The sequence below is a fragment of the Sciurus vulgaris genome (assembly GCF_902686455.1).
Source record: "Sciurus vulgaris genome assembly, chromosome: 5".
Lineage (NCBI taxonomy): Eukaryota > Metazoa > Chordata > Mammalia > Rodentia > Sciuridae > Sciurus > Sciurus vulgaris.
In genome coordinates this window covers 132,423,740-132,449,129 of record NC_136465.1, presented here as the reverse complement: position 1 = coordinate 132,449,129, position 25,390 = coordinate 132,423,740, and the positions used below count along the sequence as shown (strand labels likewise).

Sequence of the window (25,390 nt, the reverse complement as noted above, 5' to 3'; positions counted from 1 at the left end):
CCCTTCTGTCTCTCAAATACCATAACCAACTATATACTCCCAAACCACCCACATACTCACAAAAATTCCAAAATCTTGAAAGAGGCAAAAGAAGTTCATGAGAAGCATTCCTTCTTTTTCTGAATTTTGAATGGTATGTTTCACTCTCTAGTTTCCTAAATTACTCAGTGGTTACCTAATTCCTACAGACAAACAAATACTAGGTAAAAGTTATCACAACACTCCATACAACCACTGAGTGTGGACTCACAGCTTATTATATCAGCATTTGTCAAATTACCAGTCAGAGTTATATTTAGGGTATGCATTTGTCATTGAGGTTCAGTGTGTTATTTCTCCAAAAGAGATGCTTGTGCCTAGAATGGCATTAATATATATTACCTCCCTAATATTTTTCAAAAGTGTTTAAGGTGTTGCACATGAATTTCTTAAGCATCCCTGACAATTCTGACCCATTTGTAAGTAAGGAACTTGAAACCTAACAAACACAGGAGCAATTTCTAGGCTAAATGGTATTTTAGTCTCACTGGGTACCTAACAGTCTATGTGCTTTGACATTTTATTTAATTGTACTAAAGCTGGTTATGCATAATTGATTAAATAATTTCAAGGGTCAGTAGTGCATCCCAAATTTATCTACACCTTGTAATTAAAGATGAATTTGTGAACTGTGGCAAAACTTTAAATTTAATTAGGTTGCAATGAAGATATTTTACTAAATGAATAAAAGAAGGTGACCAAAAAGAAGTCACACCAATAACAGCTTCAGGTTCTGCAGCCAGATAGATAGGTTTCCGTTATTGGTGTCCATGGAGATGGGTTATAATCCCATGGTGATCCTTAAGATAACAGTTCATCTCCTATAAATGTCATGTATAGCATATATGCTCATTCTAAAAGCAACATTCCTTTTCAGCTATTGCCAACAAAATATTTCCTTCATAGGAAAGGCAAATTAGTGTCAGAAGAACTAACCAAATGCAAGCAGTCATCTGGATTTGCATGTCAGCAGGGAGCTCTCCTGACCGGAGGGTATGAAAAGGGGATTTGGGAGAGAAGGAAAACCAGAGAACCTTTTGAAAGGTGACTTTGGTATTTAGGAAGGGACATGAGGACTTGGGAAAGTGAAAATAGAATTCAAGAAAAACCCTATAAAAATCTCTACTCAGAACCTTTCTAAAATGGGGCTTGGGAATGTGATGTTGAAAGGACCTCAGTTCTTGGGATTAATCTCTCTCGATCACTTCCTTCTCCTCTACCAACCAATCTGCATCCTCAGACAGAGCATAAGTATAAAACCGATAAACTAGAAAAAAACAGTATTTCCAAGATGTACTCATTGTGAGCAAATTTTATTAAATAAGAGTCCAGGATGCCGTAATGAACCCCACAGTACCACACCTTGAAGTTCATTGTAAATGGTATTTAATATCTATAATATTTATCTTCCTAATTACACTTTTCTACCACCAACATCAAAATTAGTTCTCAGTGCCAAAACACACAGCAGACTGGGCGGACAAGGGAAGAGTTCTGGGAAGAGCTCTGAGTGAGGGACCAAATTTGAGCCAGGATTAAATTGTACTCAAGATAACAGAGCCACACACAGAGCAATTATCAAAGTGGGAATGGCACGTGGAATGTTTCTTGTGGGACAACTGCTCTGGCCAGGGACGTGATTTCTGTTATCTGTTCTGTTTCCCGGGTCATAGGGGTTTCCTTATTAACTCAACTGCAGCGATTATTGGCAAGGCAGAGAGCTTGTGGAGCAGGTCTACTCTCACAATGGGGAGTTGTCCAGCTTTCTGGAGTTGCTGCACATTTTTTATTGGTTCATTATAGTTGTACATACTGATGGGATTTATTGTTCCATATTCATACATGCACACAATACACAATATAATATAATTTGGTCACTATCACTCCCAAGCACTTCCCTGTGGGTCTAATTATCATTTGATGTGATAAACTAATCTCATTTTATTTTCCTAGAAAAATGATGATATACATGTATGTGCATGTTATATATACAAAATTTCTTTTAGAAAAAGTGAATTAAAATTAATTTCACCAGGAGACTTTCACAGAGATCATAGAATCTGTAATCTGGGATGACCGGAGAGAGTGGATAAGGAGGCAGTCTTAGAAACCTAGATAGAAATCCCTCAAGCCACAAGAAAGGCAAGTTTAATGATGGGTTTTCTCCTCCAGGCAGCGATGAGCTGAAGCCAGAACAACAGCACCCTCTCCCTTCTTACCTGGAATACAGGCACAATGCCTCCATTCGAGTGTATCAAACCAATTATTTTGCCAGCAAATGTGCCGAAAGTCCTGACAGCAACTCCAAGAGTTTCAACATTAAGCTTGGAGCAGAGATGGACAGCCTAGGTGGAAAATGCGATCCTAGTCAGCAAAAATTCTGTGATGGACCACTGAAGCCACACACTTCTTACAGGTTAGATGCATTACCATTGTTTTGCTAGAAGGGACATGCTACATTACAAGAAGCTGAGCTATCTGAGCATTTGCTGGATGTGAGCTTCTGAGATTAATAGCTTACGTTACAATGATACTCTACATTTTGCTGGGTGATTTATAAAAGTTGGAATCCTGCCTCCATTCTCAGGTAATGTGTAAAGAGAGCTCTCGGCATTCTACAAAAGTTGCAATTTGTTATGTGAAAAACTGAAGGCTTTTAATAGACTGTTTTTTCTCCTACATCTTCTTTAATATGAGTCAACTAATTTATGACCTTACCTATTGTGAAAATGTCCGAATAGACTGAGTTTAGGGAAACTCAAACAACATGAGTTTATATCTTCTGCTCTTAATGAGAACTGAAATTATTTCATTTACCTTTTGAGGCATGTAAAGATGAAGGTGCTCTGTGGTTCAGCAGAACTCTGAAAGGGAAAGAGTTGCTGAATGAGTAGGGACACCCTTTCCTCCCTCTGAGATGGCAGGTGAAAAACAGCAGCCATTTGGCCTGGGCCACAGGAAGCAGCACTGCCACTGGTGTGTCCTTACAGCCCTCAAAATTGTGCTCTTGTTCTGCACTGTGTTTCCAGAAAGGAAGTAGAAACAGAAATATATAACATATCACTCAGGGTCCTCAAGGAAAATGAAGCCTACACTCTTTTTTTTTTTTTTTTTTTTTTCCTTTAACCTATTATTTTTTTTTAATTTTATTTATTTATTTTTTTTATTGTAAACAAATGGGATACATGTTGTTTCTCTGTTTGTACATGGCACAAAGGCATACCATTTGTGTAATCATAAATTTACATAGAGTAATGTTGTTTGATTCATTCTGTTATTTTTTCCCTTCCCCCCACCCCTCCCACCCCTGAAGCCTACACTCTTGGATACAAGTCTATAGGCATCCAAGATCATTACTTCTGTAGAGGATATACCCTCTTTGCCAGGTGTTAACAGAGCTGATACCCAGACAGTATGGCAGCCAATCAAGTTCTGCTTGGTTCAGTTCCCATTATGGTTGGTGAGGGCTAAGGTCTCATTGACTAATACATATTTTGAATATAACTCCTAAGTCTCAGTAGAAGAATCTTTTCTGCCATTTCCAAAAGGAGACTCTGACAAAACATCACACTTAAGAGATTTCTTAGTCCCTCCTTTACCTCAACAAAGTCAGGAAGATGGTTTTTCTAAAACAAAAAACTCACTTTGGGTAAGAACTAGGCATAGTAGTTATTTCTGCCCAGGACTTACCACCAGCTTGCTATTACCTCCCAGGCAACGTCAGCACTTGCAGAAGAAACATGCACAAAGTTATTATTGTTATATACTTCAAGACCATATAAGCCTACTTGAAGGAAAGGAGATCTGAGTGCAAAGGAGAAACATAGGCAAGATCAGAATTTGGGGTCCTTTAGTTCCTGAAGAATCAAAATATGCCTCAGGTTCTTGGCTACAGGAAACCTGAGTATATCTCCCAAGGACTATTTTCACTTCAGAGGTGGAAAATTGAGGCTGTCTTGTTCATTTGCTTATTAAGGGAGAAGAGAAGATGACTCCTTACATTAGACACCCTTTATTCAAGGAGGCTATGTTCCAAGACCCTTCGTGGATGCCTGAGACCATGGTAGTACTGAAGGCTTTAATGCTTTTTCCATTTTGGCTAAATAATTATCACACACTGTGGCATAACTTTTGTCATTTGAGTTATGTCAACAAAACTAGTACAAATGTCTTTTTTCTTTTTCACAATTCCATGGGTAAAAGATTCATTCTTATCATAGACCTTAGCCATCTCAGCTTGTAATTTTTTTTCTTTATTAAGTCAAGAACTTTCACATTATACCTAAAGGAAGCACTTTGCAGCTTCTCTTTGGCATATCTAAATTGCCAGCTTCATTATGCTTGCACTTTGGGGCCATTATTAAATAAAATAAGGGTTACTTGAACATAAGCACTGCTAGACCTTGACAGTCAATCTGATAACAAGACAGCTATTAAATGATTAACAGGTGGGTAAGCATACACAGTGTGGAAATGCTAGACACATGGATGATTCACCTCCTGGGCAAGAGTGCAGAGTGAGATTTCATTATGCAACTTAGAATGATGGTGTGCAATTTCAAACTTCTGAATTGCTTATTTCTAGAATTTTCCATTTAATATTTTGGGATGGCAGTTGACTGTGGAAAACTGAAACTGTAGAAACTTAATGTGTTTAAGGGAGGGCAGTTGTACCACATTTCATAGAGAAAGCAAGAGAGAAATTGTAGACGATTTGTGTCTTCCAACAGCCAAGCCCTCAGCACCCTGCCTTCCTGTCCACAATAGCTGTGGAGGTCTCTGGAAGAGCCCCTGCATTGGAGTGCCATCTGTGCTACCTTTTAACTATGTGACCTTGTAAGCAGCTTTTCAGCTCTCTACTCCTCACTTTCCTCATCTGTGAGAGATCCAAACCTGAGCATGTCCTTATACATTAAGGTCTTCCTATTGTTCCCATTCACTTACAAGAGCTCATCTCCTACCATTTGCCCCAAGTATACCTGCCCACTTTCTACCCTTCATTCCTGCCAAGTCCCTGAATGTGGCATGGCTGTCCTATACCTCTGAACCTGAGCATGTTCTTTTCACTCTTTTTGGGTTGCTTTCTACTCTTCTCTGACTGGTTTTGAAAGTCAGCTCAACCTTCAACTGCCCCATACCATCCCTGTCAATCCCTGACTGAGCAGTTGAGTACTTGCTTCTGCAGCTCCATTGCCATAGCATCCTGTCCCTGTATCCCTCTAATCCTGCTTTTAACCCTTTTTCCTCCCTCTTCACTAGGCTGTGAGAGCTCACAGTCTAATAGGAGAGAGAGAGAGAAGTGTCATTGGTTACAGAACAACATGTCAAGCACTTGGCACAAAAGAGGTACTCTTGAAATGTTTATGAACAAATAAGGGAATGAGCCAGACAACCTGTGAATGTTACCCATTCTTGTTGTAGCTTAATTAACTCATGGTGCACATATTTATTTTCTAGATGTCAACTTTCCTTTATTTCTCCAATATGTTTGGTTCATCCTGATAAAGGCATGCAGGATCAAGCAGGATAAGAGGAGGCATAACCTTCCAAAATATGTGGGAAAACTACAAACTAAGCAGCCTCTTGTGTGATGGCTGCCAATCATTCCTCAAAGTAGTCAGAACTGTGCCTGTCTCAAGGTGATAATCACCACAGTGACCCTCCATGCTGTCAGGCATCTCCCCCCACTCTCAACCCAAAGGGAATAAGTAAATGGGGAAAAAAAAACTTGAAAAATAAACATCAGAATTGAAAACAGATGGAAAATATGAGGTATAGGTGATATGCAAGTTTATTATGTCAATGAATATAGGTTCCCATTCATTGCTGGATTCCTATTACCTGTATGTATCATTGGCCTTGTTCCCCATGTAAAGAGAAGGGCAGATCATTAGGGTGAGAGACAGTTTGGAGGTTATGAAAGTGCTGATCTAGTTTTGTTTTTATTCTAAATAGCATAGCAGTCTGACCACAGTCAGGTAGTTAGCTTCTCCTAACCTCATTTTCCTCAAATGAAGGAAACCAAACCATGTGGTCACAAATTTTCTGCTATACAGTTATGATTCTGGATACATTTAAAGTTGAAATAATTACTATCAGATACCTGTTCATTAAAGCAATATCTTATTCATATTATGATATTTTTCATGCTGATGACTTATTCAGTGAAGGATTTCTTACGTTCCCCATGGAGGGTGGTCAACTAGGTGGTGGGGAGATAGATAAGTAGATGAGGCCCCTGCTTTCAAGGAGTTTATAATGTAGAAAGGAAACATATCTATAAAATATAAGTAGAAATGTTGATGGGCATCAGAAGGATATAGCTAAATAAATGCTGTGAAGGTTCAGAAGACTTCTTTGAGGATGTATCACTTTAGCTGGGCACCAAAAAGGATGAAAGGATTTAGAAGTATGGAGATGGGAACAGTCCGAAGAGTCAATGTGGAGGGAACAGTTGGAGTCAAAACGTGGAGGCAAAATTACACAGATTGTTTAGAGAAGAACAAGGAGTCCAGTTTCAAACGAGGGCTACATAAAAAGAGATAGAAGGAAAGACTGAGAAATAGGATGTGACAGGACTGTGGGTGGGTACTAAGTGCTGGGCTAGGGAATATGGTTGTGGTGTCCTTGTTTAGAAAGAGTTGTAAGAGCAGAGTTCCTGCTGACCACTCATTGTAAGCCAAGCATATGCTAGGCCACTGTCTCCCTCCTATGTTCCCAAAGATCCCTGCATCTATTTTGTAATTTGTTTTGATGTCAGTGATTCCTCGAATTTTAGAGCAGAACACAGCAAGGTTGTTATATCCCATGTTTTTATTTTATAAATGGAGGAACTGAGATATACAGAACTTTGGGGAGCCTTTCCTTAATCAGCAACAGAGCAAAAGCTAGACTTCAGATCCTCTGGTTCTTGGCCCAGGCTCTTCTTGGCACTCCTCCCACAGAAGTCCCTGTTTTTAGCCAAAAATTACATCAAGAGGAAGTAGGAGAGAAAAGTCCGCACTAGGAGGTAGAAATGGAGTTTGGTTTTCTTTCACCAGTTATCTCTGTCATCTTGGACAAAAAGACATGGAATCTCTACAGGCTGCAAGTTCCAAACCTCTAAAGTAATATAATAAACTTCCTTGTTCTGTTGAAGACGTTTGGAGATGAATAGAACCATGTTTGTTAAAGTCCTCCCACATTTATAAATGCCTACACCAATATAAGAAACTCTTATCATCAGAAACACTCTTTTCAATTTCCAAATATATAATAAATTAACAATACACACAAACTCTTTACCTTCTTGTTTAACATATAGTGATTACTTGTTACCCTTTGCAAACCTTTCCCAATGTATTTCCAGGATCTTTTAGAGCTGAAATTAAAGATGTGGCTGATCAGTGCCATCTTGATGTTTACTTCACACTTGAACCTGGGCATAAGTTAGGAGGAGGAGCTGAAGGATCAGAATTATTTGCCCTGCACTCTACCTGCTTAAGCATTACTTCAGGGTCTTGCCAGATAACTTGGTATTAAACAAGTAGATTTTTTTCTTAAAGGAGAAAAGAGTCTTCCATTTACTTTCACTGGGTTTAAATTAATGGTAGCAACAGTCTTCCTACATAGAACAAGTCTAATATTCTTATGAGTAAACCTTCAAGGGAATCTTCAGTAAATCTTATCAGGGAATCTTTAAGATAGAAGGAACTCAAGTCATCTCAACCAGTCTTTAACTTAATGCAGAGCTACCCTCCTACAGCTTCCCTGGGAATTCATTCTACTCCCACGTATGCTTAAATCTGCACCAAAAACTGGGAGCTCACTACCTACAAAGTAGCTCATGATATAGATGTTAGACCATGATTTTACGTTCCTGAACTCCTCCCTCCTTATGACTTCAACCTGCTGAGCCTAGTTCTACCTTTAAGAAGAAAATCAATCACTTCCCTTTCCCTCTTTCACATGTCAGCTTTCCTTAAATCTGAAGCCAACTCTTATGTTCCTCTAAGTCTTCTCTATCATCATCCTGGTCAGTCACCTCCAATGATTTCTAATTCTTCCTATTATATGTCCCCAGACATTGAGTACCACCCTCCAGACTGGGCCTGATTCATGCCAAAAGCATGACAAGTAGGTGCTATGGTGGGGATCATAGGCTTTCCATTCAAATGGAGCTTACAAATCTGTTTTAGTAGCTCTGTCTTGCTTGTTGAATTTTAGACCAGATGATTGGCAGTTACCATCTCATGTGGATGGATGGACAGCTACTTTAGCAGTTTTCCTGTCCATTGGAATAACTCTAAATATCAGCTAGAGAGCTCTAAATCAATGCCTCGCCATGGTGCTAAATTTATATTCCAAGCAAAACTCATCATCTTTCTCCAGTATGGCTCCCAGTTTCTATCAGTGGTGCCATTGTTCTCCTGCGTGACTTGAGCTCAAGTCTTTCTCTCATCTTTGATTCTTCCCTTCTCATTTTAGCCTCAGCCCCATCTAGTCCCCCTCAGTGCCTTTCATAGTCTTCTTTCCATCCTCGTTGCCATTGCTCCATGTCAGGGCCCCATATCCTTGACCTGGATTGTTGCAGCAGTCTCTTAACTGAGCTTTCTGCTCCCAGTCACTCCATCTCCTTCAACCCAATAGTTTTCTCCAACTTCCAGTGTTCTTCATTTGCAATTTAATATGTGCCTTTCTCTCTTACTACTTGCCCTATTTGTTTATATTCTATTTTTCAACGTTGGTTGGTTGTTTTGTAGTACTGGGGATTGAATCCAGGGGCTCTCTACCACTGAACTACATCTCCAAACCTTTCTTTCACTTTTTATTTTGAGACAGGGTCTTGCTAAGTTGCCAAGCCTGGCCTTGAACTTGAGACCTTCCTGCCTCTGTCCTCCAAGTTGCTAGGATAACAGGCATGCACCCCTATGCCCAGTTCTATGTTTTCAAGTTTTGAAGACCAGAGACCGTGCATCTCTTTATAACTTCAGCAATCAGATAAAAAGAAGGGCCTGGGGTTGTGGCTCAGTGGTAGAGCACTTGCCTAAACATGTATGAAGTACTGGGATTGATTCTCAGCACCGCATATAAATAAATGAATAAAATAAAGGTCCATTGACACTAAAAAAAAAAATTTTTTTAAAAAGACCTTTAATACATGTTTCATGGTGAGAACGATAGCAATGATATTAAAATATCTTTAGATAAAAGGCACGTTAAAAAAAAAAAACTAATGCCAGAAAGATGGGGAGGTATGCAAGTTAAAATGACAATAACAGCAGCAATAATAATATTGACATTTGAACCACTTGACATCTCTAAAAGGCATCTTAGAAATCTGCTCCCCAAACTAAACTCTTTCTGGATCCTCCCAGACTCCTCAATCTACAACTCTATAGTCTTCCCTCATGTCAATAAATAGGAACTCCACTCTTCCAGTTGCTCCCCAGTCAAAACGTGTGAAATCATCCTCGATTCCTCCTTTCTTTCATACTCCACATCTATTGGCAAACCTTTCAACTCCTTCTTTGAAATATCCACCACTTCTTACTACCTTCACCACTACCACCCTGGTTGAGGCTTCCACTTCTCACTTGGATTATTGCAATACCCTTCCAACTAGTTTTCCTTCTTTTTCCTTTGCCCAACTGTCCATTCTCCATGCAACAACAGGCAGGGGCATCCTGATGAACACTGTCCAGTAGTTTCCCATGTCACTTAAAACAAAACGTCAAAGTCTTCACCATGGCCTCTGAGTCTTACATGGTTTGATCCATCTACCTCTCTGATATCATCTCCGACCACTCACTCACTGAGCTTCCGCCACGCTGGTCTTTCACTGTTTCTCAGAAGTCCCAGGGATGTTCCAACCTCAGAGCCTTATACCTCCAGTTCCCACTATCTGGAATGTGGGTCTGCCCCCCGAAACTGTCCACACACTCTTTCCTCTGATTTCCGTGCAAATGTCTCCTTCTAAAGGACTCCTTCACTGACCACGTCAAGTAAACCAGTCCCACACTCTCTATTCCCCTTGCTTTCTGTCTTCCTTATGCTGCTCTTTTCTTTTTCAAAGCACACATTACCATCTGCCATATTATATTTGTGGATTTATTGTTTGACTTTCTCTATGAGAATGTAACCTCTGGAATGGTAGGGACTTTGTATTGTTCCTTTGTAGTATCCCTAGATCCTAGATAGGGACTAGCATACAGCAGGACCTCAATAAATATTTGATGAATACCTCAATGAATGAATGCATGAATTCAGGTTTATCTGATTCCATAATTCATATCCACCCTCCATATGCAATGACCATATGCCCACCCTATTTCTCCTTATACACATTTTTCAACCAGTTCTATTAATTCGCACTTAATAAATCTTAAGTTTGTCTGTTTTCTTTTCAGAATCAGCATTCGGGCTTTTACTCAGCTGTTTGATGAAGACCTGAAAGAATTCACAAAGCCACTCTATTCAGACACATTTTTCTCTTTGCCTATTACCACTGAGTCAGGTAAGGCTAACCTTTCCATCTACCCTCATGTTCTGCCAGCCACTGTCACCGGAAAGAGCCTCTAGGGGGAGATCTGGTGACTTGCCTGATGGTGGGAGAAACATTATTTTCACATGGAACTTAATCTTTGTATGATCATGAACTGATGTGGATTAGGGAGATTGCACAACTTCTGTGGGACACTAATATAGACAAGAAGGTGCAGTACAAGATTTTTTTTCTATTAAAAAGAAAAACAGCAATTGAAAAACATTAAAATCAAGAGCTACCCGGGCCAAAATGTAAGTTGGTATGAGAGGCTTTCAGTTATGAGTGGAAATGAACGTATGCACATATAGTCAGCCCTCTGACTCCATTGTGTATTGCAAATATTTGGGGGAAGAGTTGTGTCTGTTCCCAACATGTACAGAGTTTTTCTTGTCATTGTTCCTAAACAATATAGTGTAGCAACTATTGACAAAGCATTTACATATTATTAGGTATTGTAGAGATCTAGAGATGACTCAGTGTATATAGAAGATGTACACAGGTTATACACAAATACTACATCATTTTATATGAAGGACTTGAACAACCATGAATTTTGATATCCTGAGAGAAATGGCCCAGAATCAATGCCCCTCAGAAACTGAGGAGCACCTGGACATAGGAAAAAAGACTAGAGGAAAAACAGCAAAGTATTAATGACAAATATCTCAAACAAGTACTGTTGTAGGCTGGGGATGTAACTTCGTGGTAGAATGCTTGTTTAGCAAGCATGAGGCCCTGGATTTAATTCCAAGCACCATGAAATAATAATAAAAATTAAAATGTTTATTTAAAAGGCTTTACATAAATTTATGAAAGAAACTTCTTTAGTGTGCTCATGGGGAAAGTCTGAGTAATAATAGTGACTAGTAATAATAGCGGCTAACTCCTCTGTGCAGCTACAGTGTTAAGAATTTCACATAGAATAACTCATCTAATCTTCTCTACAACCTTTAGAATTCATTGCTATTATCATTCCCATTTTAAAGGTGAAGACTTGAGGATCTGTAACTTGCCCAAGATGGCACAGCTGTGCTTCTGGCCCTTTCCGCCTGAGCATGCAGCCTCTGCACTGCACTGTCTCTGTATTTCCATCACGCTGAGAATAGCATCTCTTTCATCACTTTGTTCCTTGACATCATCGTCTGTCCCAGCTTTCCCGTGGGTGGCCCGTGTGCTACTGTGCTGGTCTCTTGGTCTAGGGAAGTTCTTTAGAGCTGAAAGAGTCTCCCCTGCTGCATGACAAACAGTGGCTCACCCCACAAACCTTCCTATCTATCTATGCCAAAGACAGGGATAATCTTCCACTTTTCAGACCAAAGAAGGCTCAAACCCAGCTAAGAGGATTTTGATGTATTCACTTATAATTTGATGTTAAGTCAGGACTCTGTAAACACAATTCTTTCCTATTTGAAATATTTTTAGACAACAGAAACTTTATGTAATCCAGTAAAGGAATATACTACATATACATTCAAAATAAGATATTAAACACAGTAAAAGAAAGATTATTGTGTTATTTAATGAATATTGAAAAACAACATGAAATAATAAATCCAAGGTCTTAAAATGTAACTCCAAAAATGGGCTACTCTATAGACCTAAATGTGAGAGACAAACATTAACACATTTAAAAGAAAATATAGATGTAAATTTTTGTGACCTTGAGTTAAGAAATTAGTTCTTAGATTTAACAGCAAAGCTACAAAAGAAAAAGTAGATGTATTGGAGTTAATCACAAAGGCTTTCATGCCTGAAAGAACACCACCAAACAAGTGAAAAGACAACCCATGAAATGGAGAAAATATTTGCAAATCGTATACCTAATAAGGGTTGAGTATTCAGAATACACAAAGAACCCTTACCTATAACTCATTAATAAAGAGACAGCACAACTTAAAAATGTGCAAAGGAGTTGAGTAGAAATTTGCACAAAGGTGTACAAAATGCCAATAAGTATATGAAAAGACATTTAACACTATTAGTCGTTAGAGAAATCCAAATCAAAGCCACAATAAGACACCACTTCATAATCACTGGAATGGCAATAATCAAATAGACAATAGTGAGGATATGGAGAATTGGAACCCTCCAATGTTTCTCGTGGGAATGTAAAATGGCATATGTAGCTGTGAGCTGAGGATGTATCTTTTTAACAGAGAGTTTGCCTAGTGTGTGGGAAACCTATAGTTTCTCAAAATGTTTAACATAATTACCCCATGATCCAGCAAATTCTAAGTATACACCCTAGAGAAATGAAAACATGTCCACCCAAAAACTCATTCATGGATGTTCCTATCAGCACCATCCATAATGATACAAAAGTGGAAACTCAAATGTCCATCAGTAGATGAATAAACAAAATATGATATAGCCCTATGATGGGAATATTATTCAGTCATTGAAAGGAATGAAATATTGATATAATTTGGAAGAATCCTGAACACATTATGCTAAGTGAAAGAAGCCACTCACAAAAGGCCACACATTTATGATTCAATTTATATAAAATGTCCAGAATAGGCCAATCCTTAGACATGGAAAGTAGCCAGGGCCTGGGAAAGAGGAATGGGGAACAATGCTGATAGACGTGGGGTTTTCTTTTGGGGGTGATAAAAATTATGTTATAAAGTTGATTATGATGATGTTTTCACAAAACTCTATGACTACTACAAACTATTGAATAGTACAGTTTAAATGAGTGAATTGTTTGGTTATGAATTATATTTCAATAAAACTGTTAAAAATATAGGGCTGAGAATGTAGCTCAGTGGTAGAGCATTGGTCTAGCATTCATAAACCTTATGTTCAAACCCCAGGACTGGGGGATTGGGAGAAAGAAAGAAAGAAAGGCAAGCTGGGTCAGGAGGACATGCCTGTAGTAGTACCAGCTGCTCAGGAGGCGAAGGCAAGAAAATTGTTTGAACCCAAAAGTTCAAGGTCAGACTGGCAACATAGAGAGACCCTGTCTTGAAAGAAAAAAAAAATCTACTTTTAAATGAAATAGCATCTTTATCTGGTTGACAAACATGTGGCTTTTATCTCAGGTGCTCCAAGCTTCATATACAAAGTCCATAATTTCTTTATAAACTATGTATCATTAACTTTGAAAGTTAATGAACTCTTCCCTTAGCTGGCCTGCCTGGGACAGGATAGTAGCCAACATTTCTTCCATTTCACCTTCTCAGTTGCATATCCAAATTGTACTTTCAATAACATTCCCTGGGAGATACAGTCTCAGTTGCTCTTTTATTGGTTCTCTTCCACTAATTTTCCCACCTGGCTTTGTTCTTCCCACCCGTATTGCTGCAGAACCCTTGTTTGGAGTTATTGAAGGTGTGAGTGCTGGCCTGTTTTTAATTGGCATGTTGGTGGCTCTCATTGCCTTCTTCATCTGCAGACGGAAAACGAGGTGAGTCAAAGGTCCCATTGGTGACAGGGCCCACAACTTTAGAGATGTAGTTGAAAATGCCCTTTAGCTTAAAAATTAAGAAGGAAAAATAATTTCCCTAGGTTAAATCTCCATTGTTTTCTCAGTAGAAACAAAAGTCACAACATAAAACCATAACTCCCTTTTCATCCCCCTTCAATGAACCCCATGTACCATTGATGAATTTGGTCCTTAACAATGACTGAGAGGTCACCAGTAGCAGTATTTAAATATGAAATAACTCCTTTTGTACAGGAAACAAAAATTTTTGTTGTTGGTTCATGTCCTCATGAAGACAGAGATTTTTGCCAACTGCATGCCCAAGTGCTTTTCTGAAATATCCTGAAAAATCTGGTTGACATCACCATTTCATGGCTTGTATCTGTCATCCTAATTTAAGAAGAAATCCAAAAGAAGAAAATAGCATGTGGCCCCATGGTCCTCTTCTGTTAGTGGTTTTTTTTTTTTTTTTTTTTTTTTTTTTAATATGGCACAATGTGCTCTCTTATAGTTGTCTGGCATCTGAGGTTTACTGGTTTGGGAATTTTTTTTTTTTTAAGAAAAGTTTTATTGAGAGTGTGGGAAGTGATTATGACCCGTAGCCAAAAACCAGGAGGCAGAGATCTTCAGTTATTATAGAGATCCGTTTCTAAGTGAGAAAGATCCACTTTTTAATGTTCCTCCCCTGTTCCTCCCTCAAAGAGATGTTGGCTGAGTGCAAGATACATGAATTCTGAAAAATCCACATTTGCACAAACATGCACAGCCTTACCAAAAATGGAAAAAATATTGTTCAAACCAAGTATGATGATCAGAATAAAAATTCTCTGCCTTACATTTCAGCCATGGTCGAGAAAGGCCCTCTGCCCGCCTGAGCATTCGTAGGGATAGACCATTATCGGTCCACTTGAATCTGGGCCAGAAAGGGTAAGTGCCACATTTATTTTTTTCATTTAATTTATTGAAAAATGGTTCTGTGTGAGATTTGCTAACGAGGTCTTTCTTCTTTTGGCTTCTTCACAGTAACCGGAAAACTTCTTGGTAAGAGTGAATACATTAATTACTCTATTATCTGCTCTTGAAATACAATGCAGTTTGGTTATGGCATTTCCCCTTGCCTTCAGTAATTTTCTTTTCCTTTTGTTTCATTTTTAACTACAGCCCCATAAAAGTAAATCAGTTTGAAGGACATTTCATGAAGCTGCAGGCTGACTCCAACTACCTTCTATCCAAGGAATATGAGGTACTACTCAGGTGCAGCGAAGCCTTAACACCCCTGGTCCTTAGCAGAATTTCCCTTCTGACCTTTACTGTGGAATCAGAGGCTGATTGGACTCGGGAGTGACAATGATGCTTAGGGTCTCAGCTGAGTGTTTTTGTGCTTGAAACCATTCCTTGCACAATAAACCACCTAATCTCAGAGCTCCAGAATAGCATAGCAAACCAAGTCCTACCAGGATCAGATGGTAAGAAAGGATTGACAAATGTCAAATGCAAACCTAAAACCATCCGTTATCCAGTCTGGCCATTTGCTTGACTGGAAAACAATATGGTTTGGCAAGAAGTGCCCAGGCTTTGGATTTGATCTCCAGTTTTGCCGCTAGCATGACCCAGAGTACATTAGTTATCCTGTCTAAGCCTCATCTGTAGGATGATGATAAGAACATTCCCATTTGGGGCTGTGGAAGGGATCAGAGCTAGTACGTGTGGAATAGTAGGCATTTCACAAGCAGTAACTACTGTACTAGTGTATGTGGTTTGATATTATTATGTATCAAAATCTGTGTAATTTGCCTTATTCTAGTTCATATTTTTCACTTTTAAACCTAATAGGACTTAAAAGACGTGGGCCGAAACCAGTCATGTGATATTGCACTCTTGCCAGAAAATAGAGGGAAAAATCGATACAACAATATATTGCCCTGTAAGTTTTGTGTTGAAATTTGTAACACTGTCTTCCTCTAGCCATTTCTGCTCTTTTCCAAGAATAAAAGAGGGCTAAAGAAATATGGTAGAGCTGGATATGGAGGATCTCAGGCTCCAGATGACTTTAATAAGGAAGGACTTGTATGTTACTGCATTTCTCTCCAGAAGGATAATGACCATCTTAAATTCTGGCTCTGAGAGAACTCTTCTGCTTCTGTCATTTCCCTGTGTGGACCTGCTATTTCTCTTTGGTGGCTGAGAACAGCAATGGGGTTAACAGCAGGGCTCTGACATCAAGGTGACCTAGGTTTTCTTAACAAAATCTCTAGTTTATAATTTTAAATATATATATATCCTTACCCCACTAGGCAAAGGAGCAGAAGATAGTCTTTCTGGATTGTATTTACTCCATCAGTGAAAGGGAGTGGGCCACTCCATTAGGCCAGTGTCATTAGCATTACAAAGGAAGATACAGTTGGAACTTCACATTGTCTCCTGTGCCTGATTGTTTATGTGCCACCTGTGCAACTTGAGGCTAATTAATTATCACTTCAGCAGTAAAATGGAGATAAAAACACTTCCCTTATGGCTGTTGTAGGGATCAGAGATAAGAGACATCAAATACCATACACTACATAAACAAAAAATCCACCCCAAAACACAGCGACAAATCTCTCAACAAACTTCCTTCCAGATGATGCCTCAAGAGTGAAGCTGTCCAACGTAGATGATGACCCATGCTCTGACTACATCAATGCCAGCTACGTCCCGGTAAGTAGCCACTGGGCCTGGGATGAAGCTTTGACAGGTAGCTACACTGGAAATGCCTCTCCTCTTGCATGTTCCCTCTGCTCTCAGGTCTGGAACATTTGTAGGTTTGTAGAAGACCATGTCTGATTGCCATAAAATGCAAGCAATCAATTCCATCACTCTGAGCCCCATTTTTCACAATGACCATAGTAACATGGGATGACCATCAGCCCACGATACATTTCCAATGGTTGTTTTCTCTGCTGCCCTTTGACAAGATCCCTGGAAGATGGACCTCCAGTGCTGCCTCACTAGGGAAGACAATCTTGTTATTTGAATTTTTGAAAACCACAGACACATCTCAAAGGTTATGTGAAACCTTTGGACCCTGATTCTAGCTAGCATTTTGCCAACTTCCCACATTAGCACACTGCAGTGGAAGAAGTTTTAAGGGTCAAAGTTGAATCCCACTTCTATCCCTTGCTGGCTCTGTGACCTGTGTCACGGCCATTTCCTTTTCTGAACACTTAGGGTAATAATATTTACTTCAAACAATCATTCATTCACTCAGTAAACACCAATTAATTAAGTGCTAACCATAGATCAAACACTGAACTGTGTACCAGGACAAGATAAGACGATATCCTGGCCCTAAAGGAACTGTCAGAACAGGAAACTACAAGGCAGTGGCAAGGAGAAACCTAGAGCTGTGCTTCTCCAACATTACCACACATCAGCATCATCCAGGGGTCTTGTTAAAAGGCAGAGTCAGTCAGCAGCACAGAGGTGGGGCCTGGGATTCTGCCTTTCTAACAAGCCCCTGTGTGATTCCATGGCTGGTAGCCTGAGGTCCACTCTCTGAGTAGCTAGAGGGTAGAGGTTGCCACAGATCATTGAGGAGGAGAATATCACCCAGTGAAGAGAAAGAGAAAGGAAGCTCAGTGGGAGAGGCACCATGCTAAGGATACATAGTCAGATGAGAGGAAGAGTTTGGGTAAGTGGGGTTCCCAGTGGCAGAGGTGACCAAACATGGAGACCCTGCATCTAGATGAGGAGAGAAAACAGCTTCAACCAAGATTTACAGGTAATTCTGCATTGCTGGAGTGCGGGTTGAGTGAGCAGAAAGATCCTAGCCCATAGAATTATGGTAAGTATTAAATAGTATCTGTGGAAGTCCTGACCCACTGCACACTGTATGGTGGCACTCCAACAAACAGTGGTTTCTCTTGCATAGCTGGGAGCAGTGACACACACTGTCATCCCAGCAACTCAGGAGGCTGAGGCAAGAGAATGGCAAGTTTGAGGTCAGCCTAAGCAATTTAGAGAGAACATGTCTCAAAATAAAAATAAAAGTGCTGGGTATCTAGCTCAGTGGGAGAGTGCCCTGGGTTCAATGACCCAGGGACACATACACACACACACATACATACAAGCTTCCATTTCTTGACATCAAATTATTGTATTATCGATTATCCCAAATGACAAAAAGTAAGTCCCTCAAACCGTTTACACACATACACACACAATCACATAATTGAGGTGAAGTGTTTTCTAGATCACTGCCTGAGTCCTCCAATCGCCTTTTAGAATAGACCCAGTCTGATTAAGGGAAGTTTAGCTCTTAACAATAGTTCAATGTTCTGGCCTTTGTCCTTCCTGCTTTCAAGCCTTGACACTTGTGTAAGTATCTTTTTCTCAAGTCAGGCGCCTGGCAGAGACCTCCAGATCATCTGATCTGCAGAGCTAACTCTTTGTTTACAGTTCTGAAGAGGCCCGTTGTTTCCAACTCTCCATATTGTAAATTCATCTGCAGGGCAACAACTTCAGAAGAGAATACATTGCTACTCAGGGACCACTTCCTGGCACCAAGGATGACTTCTGGAAAATGGCGTGGGAACAGAACGTTCACAACATTGTCATGGTGACTCAGTGTGTGGAGAAAGGCAGGGTGAGTGAATAGCCCTCCTGACTTCCCACCTTTGCTTTTCACCATTCAGATGGAATTCACTCCCTCAATCCAAAGCTGCACCCTATGAAACCAAGTAGAGCTGCCTGAGAATGTCCTTAGTTAATGAAGCCACTCAGGTATAAAAGACTGTAACAGGAATTCCAGGTGCTCCCTAATTCTTGTTCTGGGTTTGAAGTTTCAGTCAAAGCTTTTTCCATGTGAGGACTGGGATTGTCAGAGTGGCCATGACACAGAAGGAGTGCCTGGCCTCATCTGCTCCATCTTTCAGAGCAGCCAGGCAAGAGAGCCCGCCAGAGTCAAGGGACCTGTCCCTGCTCTCAAGAGCAGAGGCAAAGTAAAAATTATCTGGACAAATCATGCAAACCTCTTGTAGAGCAATTAAAATCCTCTCTTTTATATGGTTACTTTTAGGATTATAAGAGAAATTACATTTGAAGTACTCAATAAATATATGTTGAGTTTCCAAATGTCTCTTAGGTCATTCATGCTGGAGTGAGACATGTATGTCCTCAGCAAAACTAGCTTTGTTTGATAAATATAGAGACATATTAACTATATGTATTGATGGGGCAACTAGAAATATGTTCATAACCATACAAACATGTTCGTATATAAGACATAAAAATGTATTCTCTTTACACCATAATTACTAGAATAAAAGCTATGCACACAATATTCGATATATGTGTCTACATACACAAGTACATAGTTCTAACAAATATATGTAACTTATAAAACATCCATTTACAAACAAATGTATGAATGCTCCAAAACAAAATGCAAAAATAAATATATGCGTCCACAGTTCCCTCCTTTCTTTGCACAAGCTTTGCTAACCATTCTGACTTCTCAAAGATCTCTTGGCACATAGCCCACACTAAAAAAGTGATAAAAATATGAACAAAACAGGGCCAGGAAGACAATGCCTTCCTCTGCTTGACTGAATTGTTCTTCAAAAAGAGCAATAAATAGATTGTAAGTCCTGGTTTATCTGCTAGTGGGACTGGAATGCTGAAGAAATCAATAATAATCATAAAAAAAAAAAAAAAAAAAAAAAAAAAAACCTCTAGCCACAAAACACTATGCTGGAGAGGTGAAGGAATCCAGGTGGAGTGGGGAATGCCTTCTGCAATGTCTCCTCGTCCCTTGGAAAAGTCCATGTTCACACAGGAGTTGTTTCCCAACTCATTTTTTTTTTCTGTCTGTCATCTTCTAGGTAAAGTGTGACCATTACTGGCCAGCAGATCAGGACTCCCTCTACTATGGGGACCTCATCCTGCAGATGCTCTCAGAGTCGGTGCTGCCCGAGTGGACCATCAGGGAGTTTAAGATATGCAGCGTATGTTAGTTTGCTTCACTTCATTCAATCACCCTCCTTGGAAAGATGGAGATCTGTGACTCTTACTTTTGCTGGTTCCTCTCTAGCTGTCATTTCAGCCCATAGAAATTCTCACGTGGCACCGTTGTCAAATTTGAGTTTGCAGTGGGTCACTCCTCTTATTATCCTGCTCTCTGCTCTCACAGGAGGAGCAGCTTGATGCAAACAGACTCATCCGTCACTTTCACTATACAGTGTGGCCAGACCATGGAGTCCCAGAAACCACCCAGTCCCTGATCCAGTTTGTGAGAACTGTCAGGGACTACATCAACAGGACTCCTGGTGCGGGGCCCACCGTGGTGCACTGCAGGTACGTGACAACCAAGGAGACAGTAAAATGGCATCCCTAGGAGGACTGTGCCCCAAAGTCTGAAAAAAGGTGCAAACGTGGGGAATGTGGTGGGTGGAAGTTTGTCCGAGCCAACCAGCCTGTCCAGCCCCTGGAGGATTTCTTACCTCCTTCTTCCTTCCGGTCTCCAACCTCATTCTCCTTCACTGACTTCTCCTTTTCCATTTTCTTCACCTCCCACCTCTCTCCCCCTCACTTTCCATCCTTCTCTGTCCCTCTTGTTCTTTTTCCTACTGTATGAAATGCAAAATCCTTAAGTGATTTCCCAAGGCCCAGCTCACCTTCCAAGTTCTTGACAAGTCCCCTCCCACTCCAGCTGGAATGCGACTGTGCATACTTATCCTTGCCTCCTGCCAACCTCACTCCTTGGAGTGGCTTTCTCTCTCTCCTCCACCTGTACAAGCCTCGCCCATCCTTCAGGAGCCCCGTTCTAGGCTTCATCCCTGTCTGGTAGCATGTATTTGTCAATGCTGCTACAAAAAAACACCACAGACTGAATAACTTATAAACAATAGAAATTTACTTCTCAAGTTCTGGAGGCCGGGAAGTCCAAGAGCAAGGCGCTGACAGGTTGAGTATCTTTAGAGGGTTCAGTCTCTGCTTCTAAGACAGCACCTTCCTGTTGTGTCCTCCAGAGGGGAGGATGGCTTTGTCCTCACAGGAAGGAACAGAAAGGCAAAAAGACCTAGGTAGTGTCCTGCAGTCCTTTTATAAGACACTAATCTCATCTTTAAGGGTGGAGCCCTCAGGTTTTAAACACCTGCTAACAGCCCCATCTCTTAATATTGCAGGATTAGGCTTCAACATGATTTGTGGAGGGGACACAAACATTCCAGCCCCAGCATAGCACTTGCCATCTGCAGACCCAATTTTGCTCTTAAATTTCTGTTCCACTTTAACTTCTCTTTGCTTCATACAGTCTGTCCATAAAATCAATTTAACAAGCTCTCTCTCTCTCTCTCTCTCTCTCTCTCTCTCTCTCTCTCTGGGAGCCTGATGTTTAGCTAATTAATGTTTGCAGCAACACTTTGATAGCCCTAACTGAATGGCACTAATAAATAAAGAGCGGGGAATTGCTACAGTAAGAGAAATGTCAAGTGCACTAATTTTCTCCCAATCAGCACAATGCCCCAGGAGCCCTGAGTTTATCTATCACTGGAATGCCAACACTTTTAATGGGAATGTGAGGCACTCAAGGACTTCCTGCTTTCCAAAGAATGGCAGGCATTTCACCCAGGACCACTGGAGAACTGTTCTTGTTTATCTGATTGTCAACCTACATAATGACCAGAGGGAAATTCTCCAAAGAATAATAATCATTGTCTGGGAACAGCACAACATTGCAGTGGGAAATGTAGCATAGCGAACGATGGGTGTATTCCAAGAGGTTGAAGTATGCAAAAGATTTTAAGGAAAGAGAGAGAGATTTATATATGCTTCTTGGACACAAAGGTCACTGGTCTTGGACCTGAGGCAAGAGTTGATATCAACATTTGGTACAAGTTCCATTACTGGACAAGTGTCCTGTCCAGAACATCTTATCTGAATTGCTGCAGGCTTAAAGAATGTGAAAGATAAACTTTGTTACAGAAATGGGTGCATACCTACAAGGTGGACAAAGCATCAGGTGCATGTGGACAAGAAGGAAATTCTTGTGGGACATTGGAAAGTTCTTGAGAAAGAACATATTATTGGGCTGGGGTTGTGGCTCAGTTGTAGAGTGCTTGCCTACCATGCATGAGGCACTGGGCTCAATCCCCAGTACCACACAGAAAAAAACTAAATAAACAAAATAAAGGTTTTGTATCCGTCTACAACTAAAAATTAAAAAAAAAAAAAAAAAGAACATATCATTAATGAGCAGGCATGAGTTCTCCCCCTCATCCCTTCCCAACTCTAATTTTGTCTGGGTTGATGAGGATGATTTAATCTTGGTATCAGCAACTTGCACAGCATCAAAAATCTTCAGATTAAACAACCAATTTGGGGTACAGTTTGGCAGTCGCTGGCAAAATTTCAAGTGCCAGTACCCTGTAACCAACCCAGCAGTTCTGCTTCTAGCATCAACCCTTGATTAGTCGCCACCTGTGTGCGTAATGATGTTCATTGCAACACACTTTTTGATAGAGAAAAACTAAAAATGATCTATAGGAAATGGATCAGCAGTGGCTGATGAATTCTTAAACAAAATTAGATCTTATTAAACAAAATTAGATTTATATATAACAACATGGACAAATCTCAAAACAGTATTGAGTAGAAAAATTGACAAAGGATTCTTAAAATGTGTCAGCATTTTAGTAAAATTTTTGAGGCATAAAATATATTATTTATGGATCTACCTGTATGTAGGAAAAGTATAAAAACACACATGAACATGATACACACCAAGTGCATGACGGTACTTACCCTTGATGGGGTGGGGGATGGAGGAGGAGGAAGGGAAAAGAGGTAGATGCCAGGACTCTAGGTTATGTTTCTCTGAAAGAAAGAACATACCTGTATTCTCCCATGACTTGAAAAAGAAAAAGAAAGGTCATGCCATAGTCTCTGGGTACAGTCTTGAAAAGCCAATTCAATAAAAAGGCTCAATCTTCCTTCACATCTCTTCTAGTGCTGGTGTGGGTAGGACTGGAACCTTTATTGCCTTGGACCGAATCCTTCAGCAGTTAGACTCCAAAGATTCTGTGGACATTTATGGAGCAGTGCATGACCTAAGACTTCACAGAGTTCACATGGTCCAGACTGAGGTAAGAGTTATAGGCTGAAGGACATGGTGCACCCTTCCCCTGTCTCAAAAAATCCAGGGCTTTCATCTGATAAAAGGAAATAACTATGACACATGAGGAAGAGAAAGAGAACTGAACACAGACATTTTCCAGGATTTGTTCTTTTGAAAGAAATCTCAATGTCTTTGAGGATAATGTATGCCCTTATCTTTACTGAGATGGTTGCTCAGCCCAGGAAAAAATGAATTTAAGTGGGTAGGAAGAAAGTTTTTTTTTTAACAGTGCATTATATATAGGGGGACAACCCATCTTGGAACTCATTTTATGATAGGCTGGTATAAGCATAGGAACTTTAGTAAAGAGGAATAAGATTCCAATTTCTTCTTTACCCCACCTACCCAACTGGCTCCCCTGCACCTGCAGCTCTGTAGACACCAAGGGACTCTATGTACCTTGCTAAATGCTTCTATATGTAAGCACTTTGACATTTGCAGATTACTTTTGAATATGTTATCCCATTAAATTTTCATAATACCAAGTAAAAGAGGTATTACATTCCATTTCCACCCTAGAAAATTGAGGTCCAAAGTCTAAAGGGCTTTTCTGCACAAAGCCCATAACTATGAGGTGACCATGCTGACTTGGACCCTGTTCTAGAAAATCAGCCCTTGAGTATCAAGCCACAGCCTCAGAGTCAGCTCTTTGCCCCCCTATACACCAAGCATGTGTTTCCCCTACGTAAGCAACTTCCTGGGCTCAGGTTCTCTTACTCTTGAGCTTCCCAATTTTTTCCTCAAGTAACTGCAAAATTAACTTAAAAAAAAAGATTCCCATGGATAAAAAGTTCTGTCTACATGCTGCCATCTCCCCATCTTAAATCACAATAAACATGGACACTACACAGACCGTAATGCTTAACAAAACAGGGGCAGCCTGCAGCAGATGTTCCCTATGGGCTTCATTAGCCCATCACTCCCAAAACCACTGTGTCCCCTGAATTCTTTTTTTTTTTTTTTAATATTCTGCTTTTAGTTGTAGGCAGACACAATACCTTTATTTTATTTTTATGTGGTGCTGAGGATAGAACCCAGGGCTTCACACATGCTAGGTGGGCGCTCTACCACTGAACCACAACCCCAGCCCCTGAATTCTTTTTTATGCAGCATATTTTAATGTCCAGCAGAACTCTCATTATGTAGCTATTTGGCAAAACACTGACACCATTGCCTCCTGCAGGCAGCACCCACTTCCCTGATCTGATGTCCAGGATAGAGTACTTTCATTATAAAAATCTATCCACCGTATCTTGAATATTTTATTATGATATTGTTCAAAAATACACAAAAGTGGGGACTGGGGAAATAGATAATCAGTAGAACACTTGCTTAGCATGCTCAAGGCACTGGGTTGGAACCCCAGCACTGAAAAAAATAATGTATGTTAAACAAGGGAAGTAGTATGAGCTTTCATGTGCCCAAACCCCAAGCTTCTATAGTTATCAGTATTCTGTTATTTTCTCATCTATGTCTTATATACAGTGTTCAACTACCACATGTCCTCTTTAAAATACTTTAAAGCAAATTCTGCTTATTATATTACAACTACCAGTGCATTTATTATACCTAACGATTTTAACTATAATTCCTAAATATCATCTAAAACTCAATCAACACTAAAATGTCCCTAAGTATTTTTTAGAAAAGTATTTCTTGCAAAAAAAATAATAACTGTCGCTGATTTTCATTAGAATCCAAATAAAATCCACGCATTTTATTTGGTTGTGATATCTTTAAAAATCTCTTTTAATCTATGGTAATCCTCCCTCCCATGTCTTTTCCATGCCATTTATCTGTCAGGAAACCGGTTCGTTTGTTCCATAGATTTCCCACATTCTGGATGTGACTGGTTGCTTCTTCGTGGGGTAATGTGTCTGTTCCTTGGGGTTTTCATCAGCTGGTTGTTAGATCCAGTGCTTCAAGGGTGGTGTGAACACTTGTGGTTGCCCCATGTGACCAGGCAGATCATCCTGCCTGTGCCTCGCTGTCAACACGGTCTGAACCAACAGTGACTTCCTGGGGCATGGCTGAGCCATCTATCATCAGGTTCTCTCTTAACCTTTTGCTTAATGACTCTAGCAGCCACTTGTGATCACTATCTGGCTCTATTTCATTAGAGTTGCAAAATTATATCCTCCTGTGTCATATTTGTTATCATTCAGTGTTTTCCTCAAGACCACATGATCCAAGAGGGTAGGAACTTGTTTTCCTACTCTGTCATCTTTTTTATAAAAATCCATTC

At 40.0% G+C, this 25,390-nt stretch overlaps 1 protein-coding gene across 1 annotated transcript in view; it reads left to right on the top strand.

Annotated features, from left to right (window-relative positions):
• Positions 1–25,390, top strand: part of PTPRB (protein tyrosine phosphatase receptor type B) — a 115,157-nt gene that overhangs the window by 80,120 nt on the left and 9,647 nt on the right. The window contains 12 exon segments of the mRNA XM_079141334.1: positions 2,212–2,455; positions 10,428–10,534; positions 13,874–13,973; positions 14,835–14,918; positions 15,015–15,032; positions 15,153–15,234; positions 15,825–15,915; positions 16,612–16,688; positions 18,481–18,615; positions 19,853–19,975; positions 20,161–20,324; positions 22,978–23,113. Coding sequence (XP_078997460.1) covers positions 2,212–2,455; positions 10,428–10,534; positions 13,874–13,973; positions 14,835–14,918; positions 15,015–15,032; positions 15,153–15,234; positions 15,825–15,915; positions 16,612–16,688; positions 18,481–18,615; positions 19,853–19,975; positions 20,161–20,324; positions 22,978–23,113 — 1,361 coding nt within the window.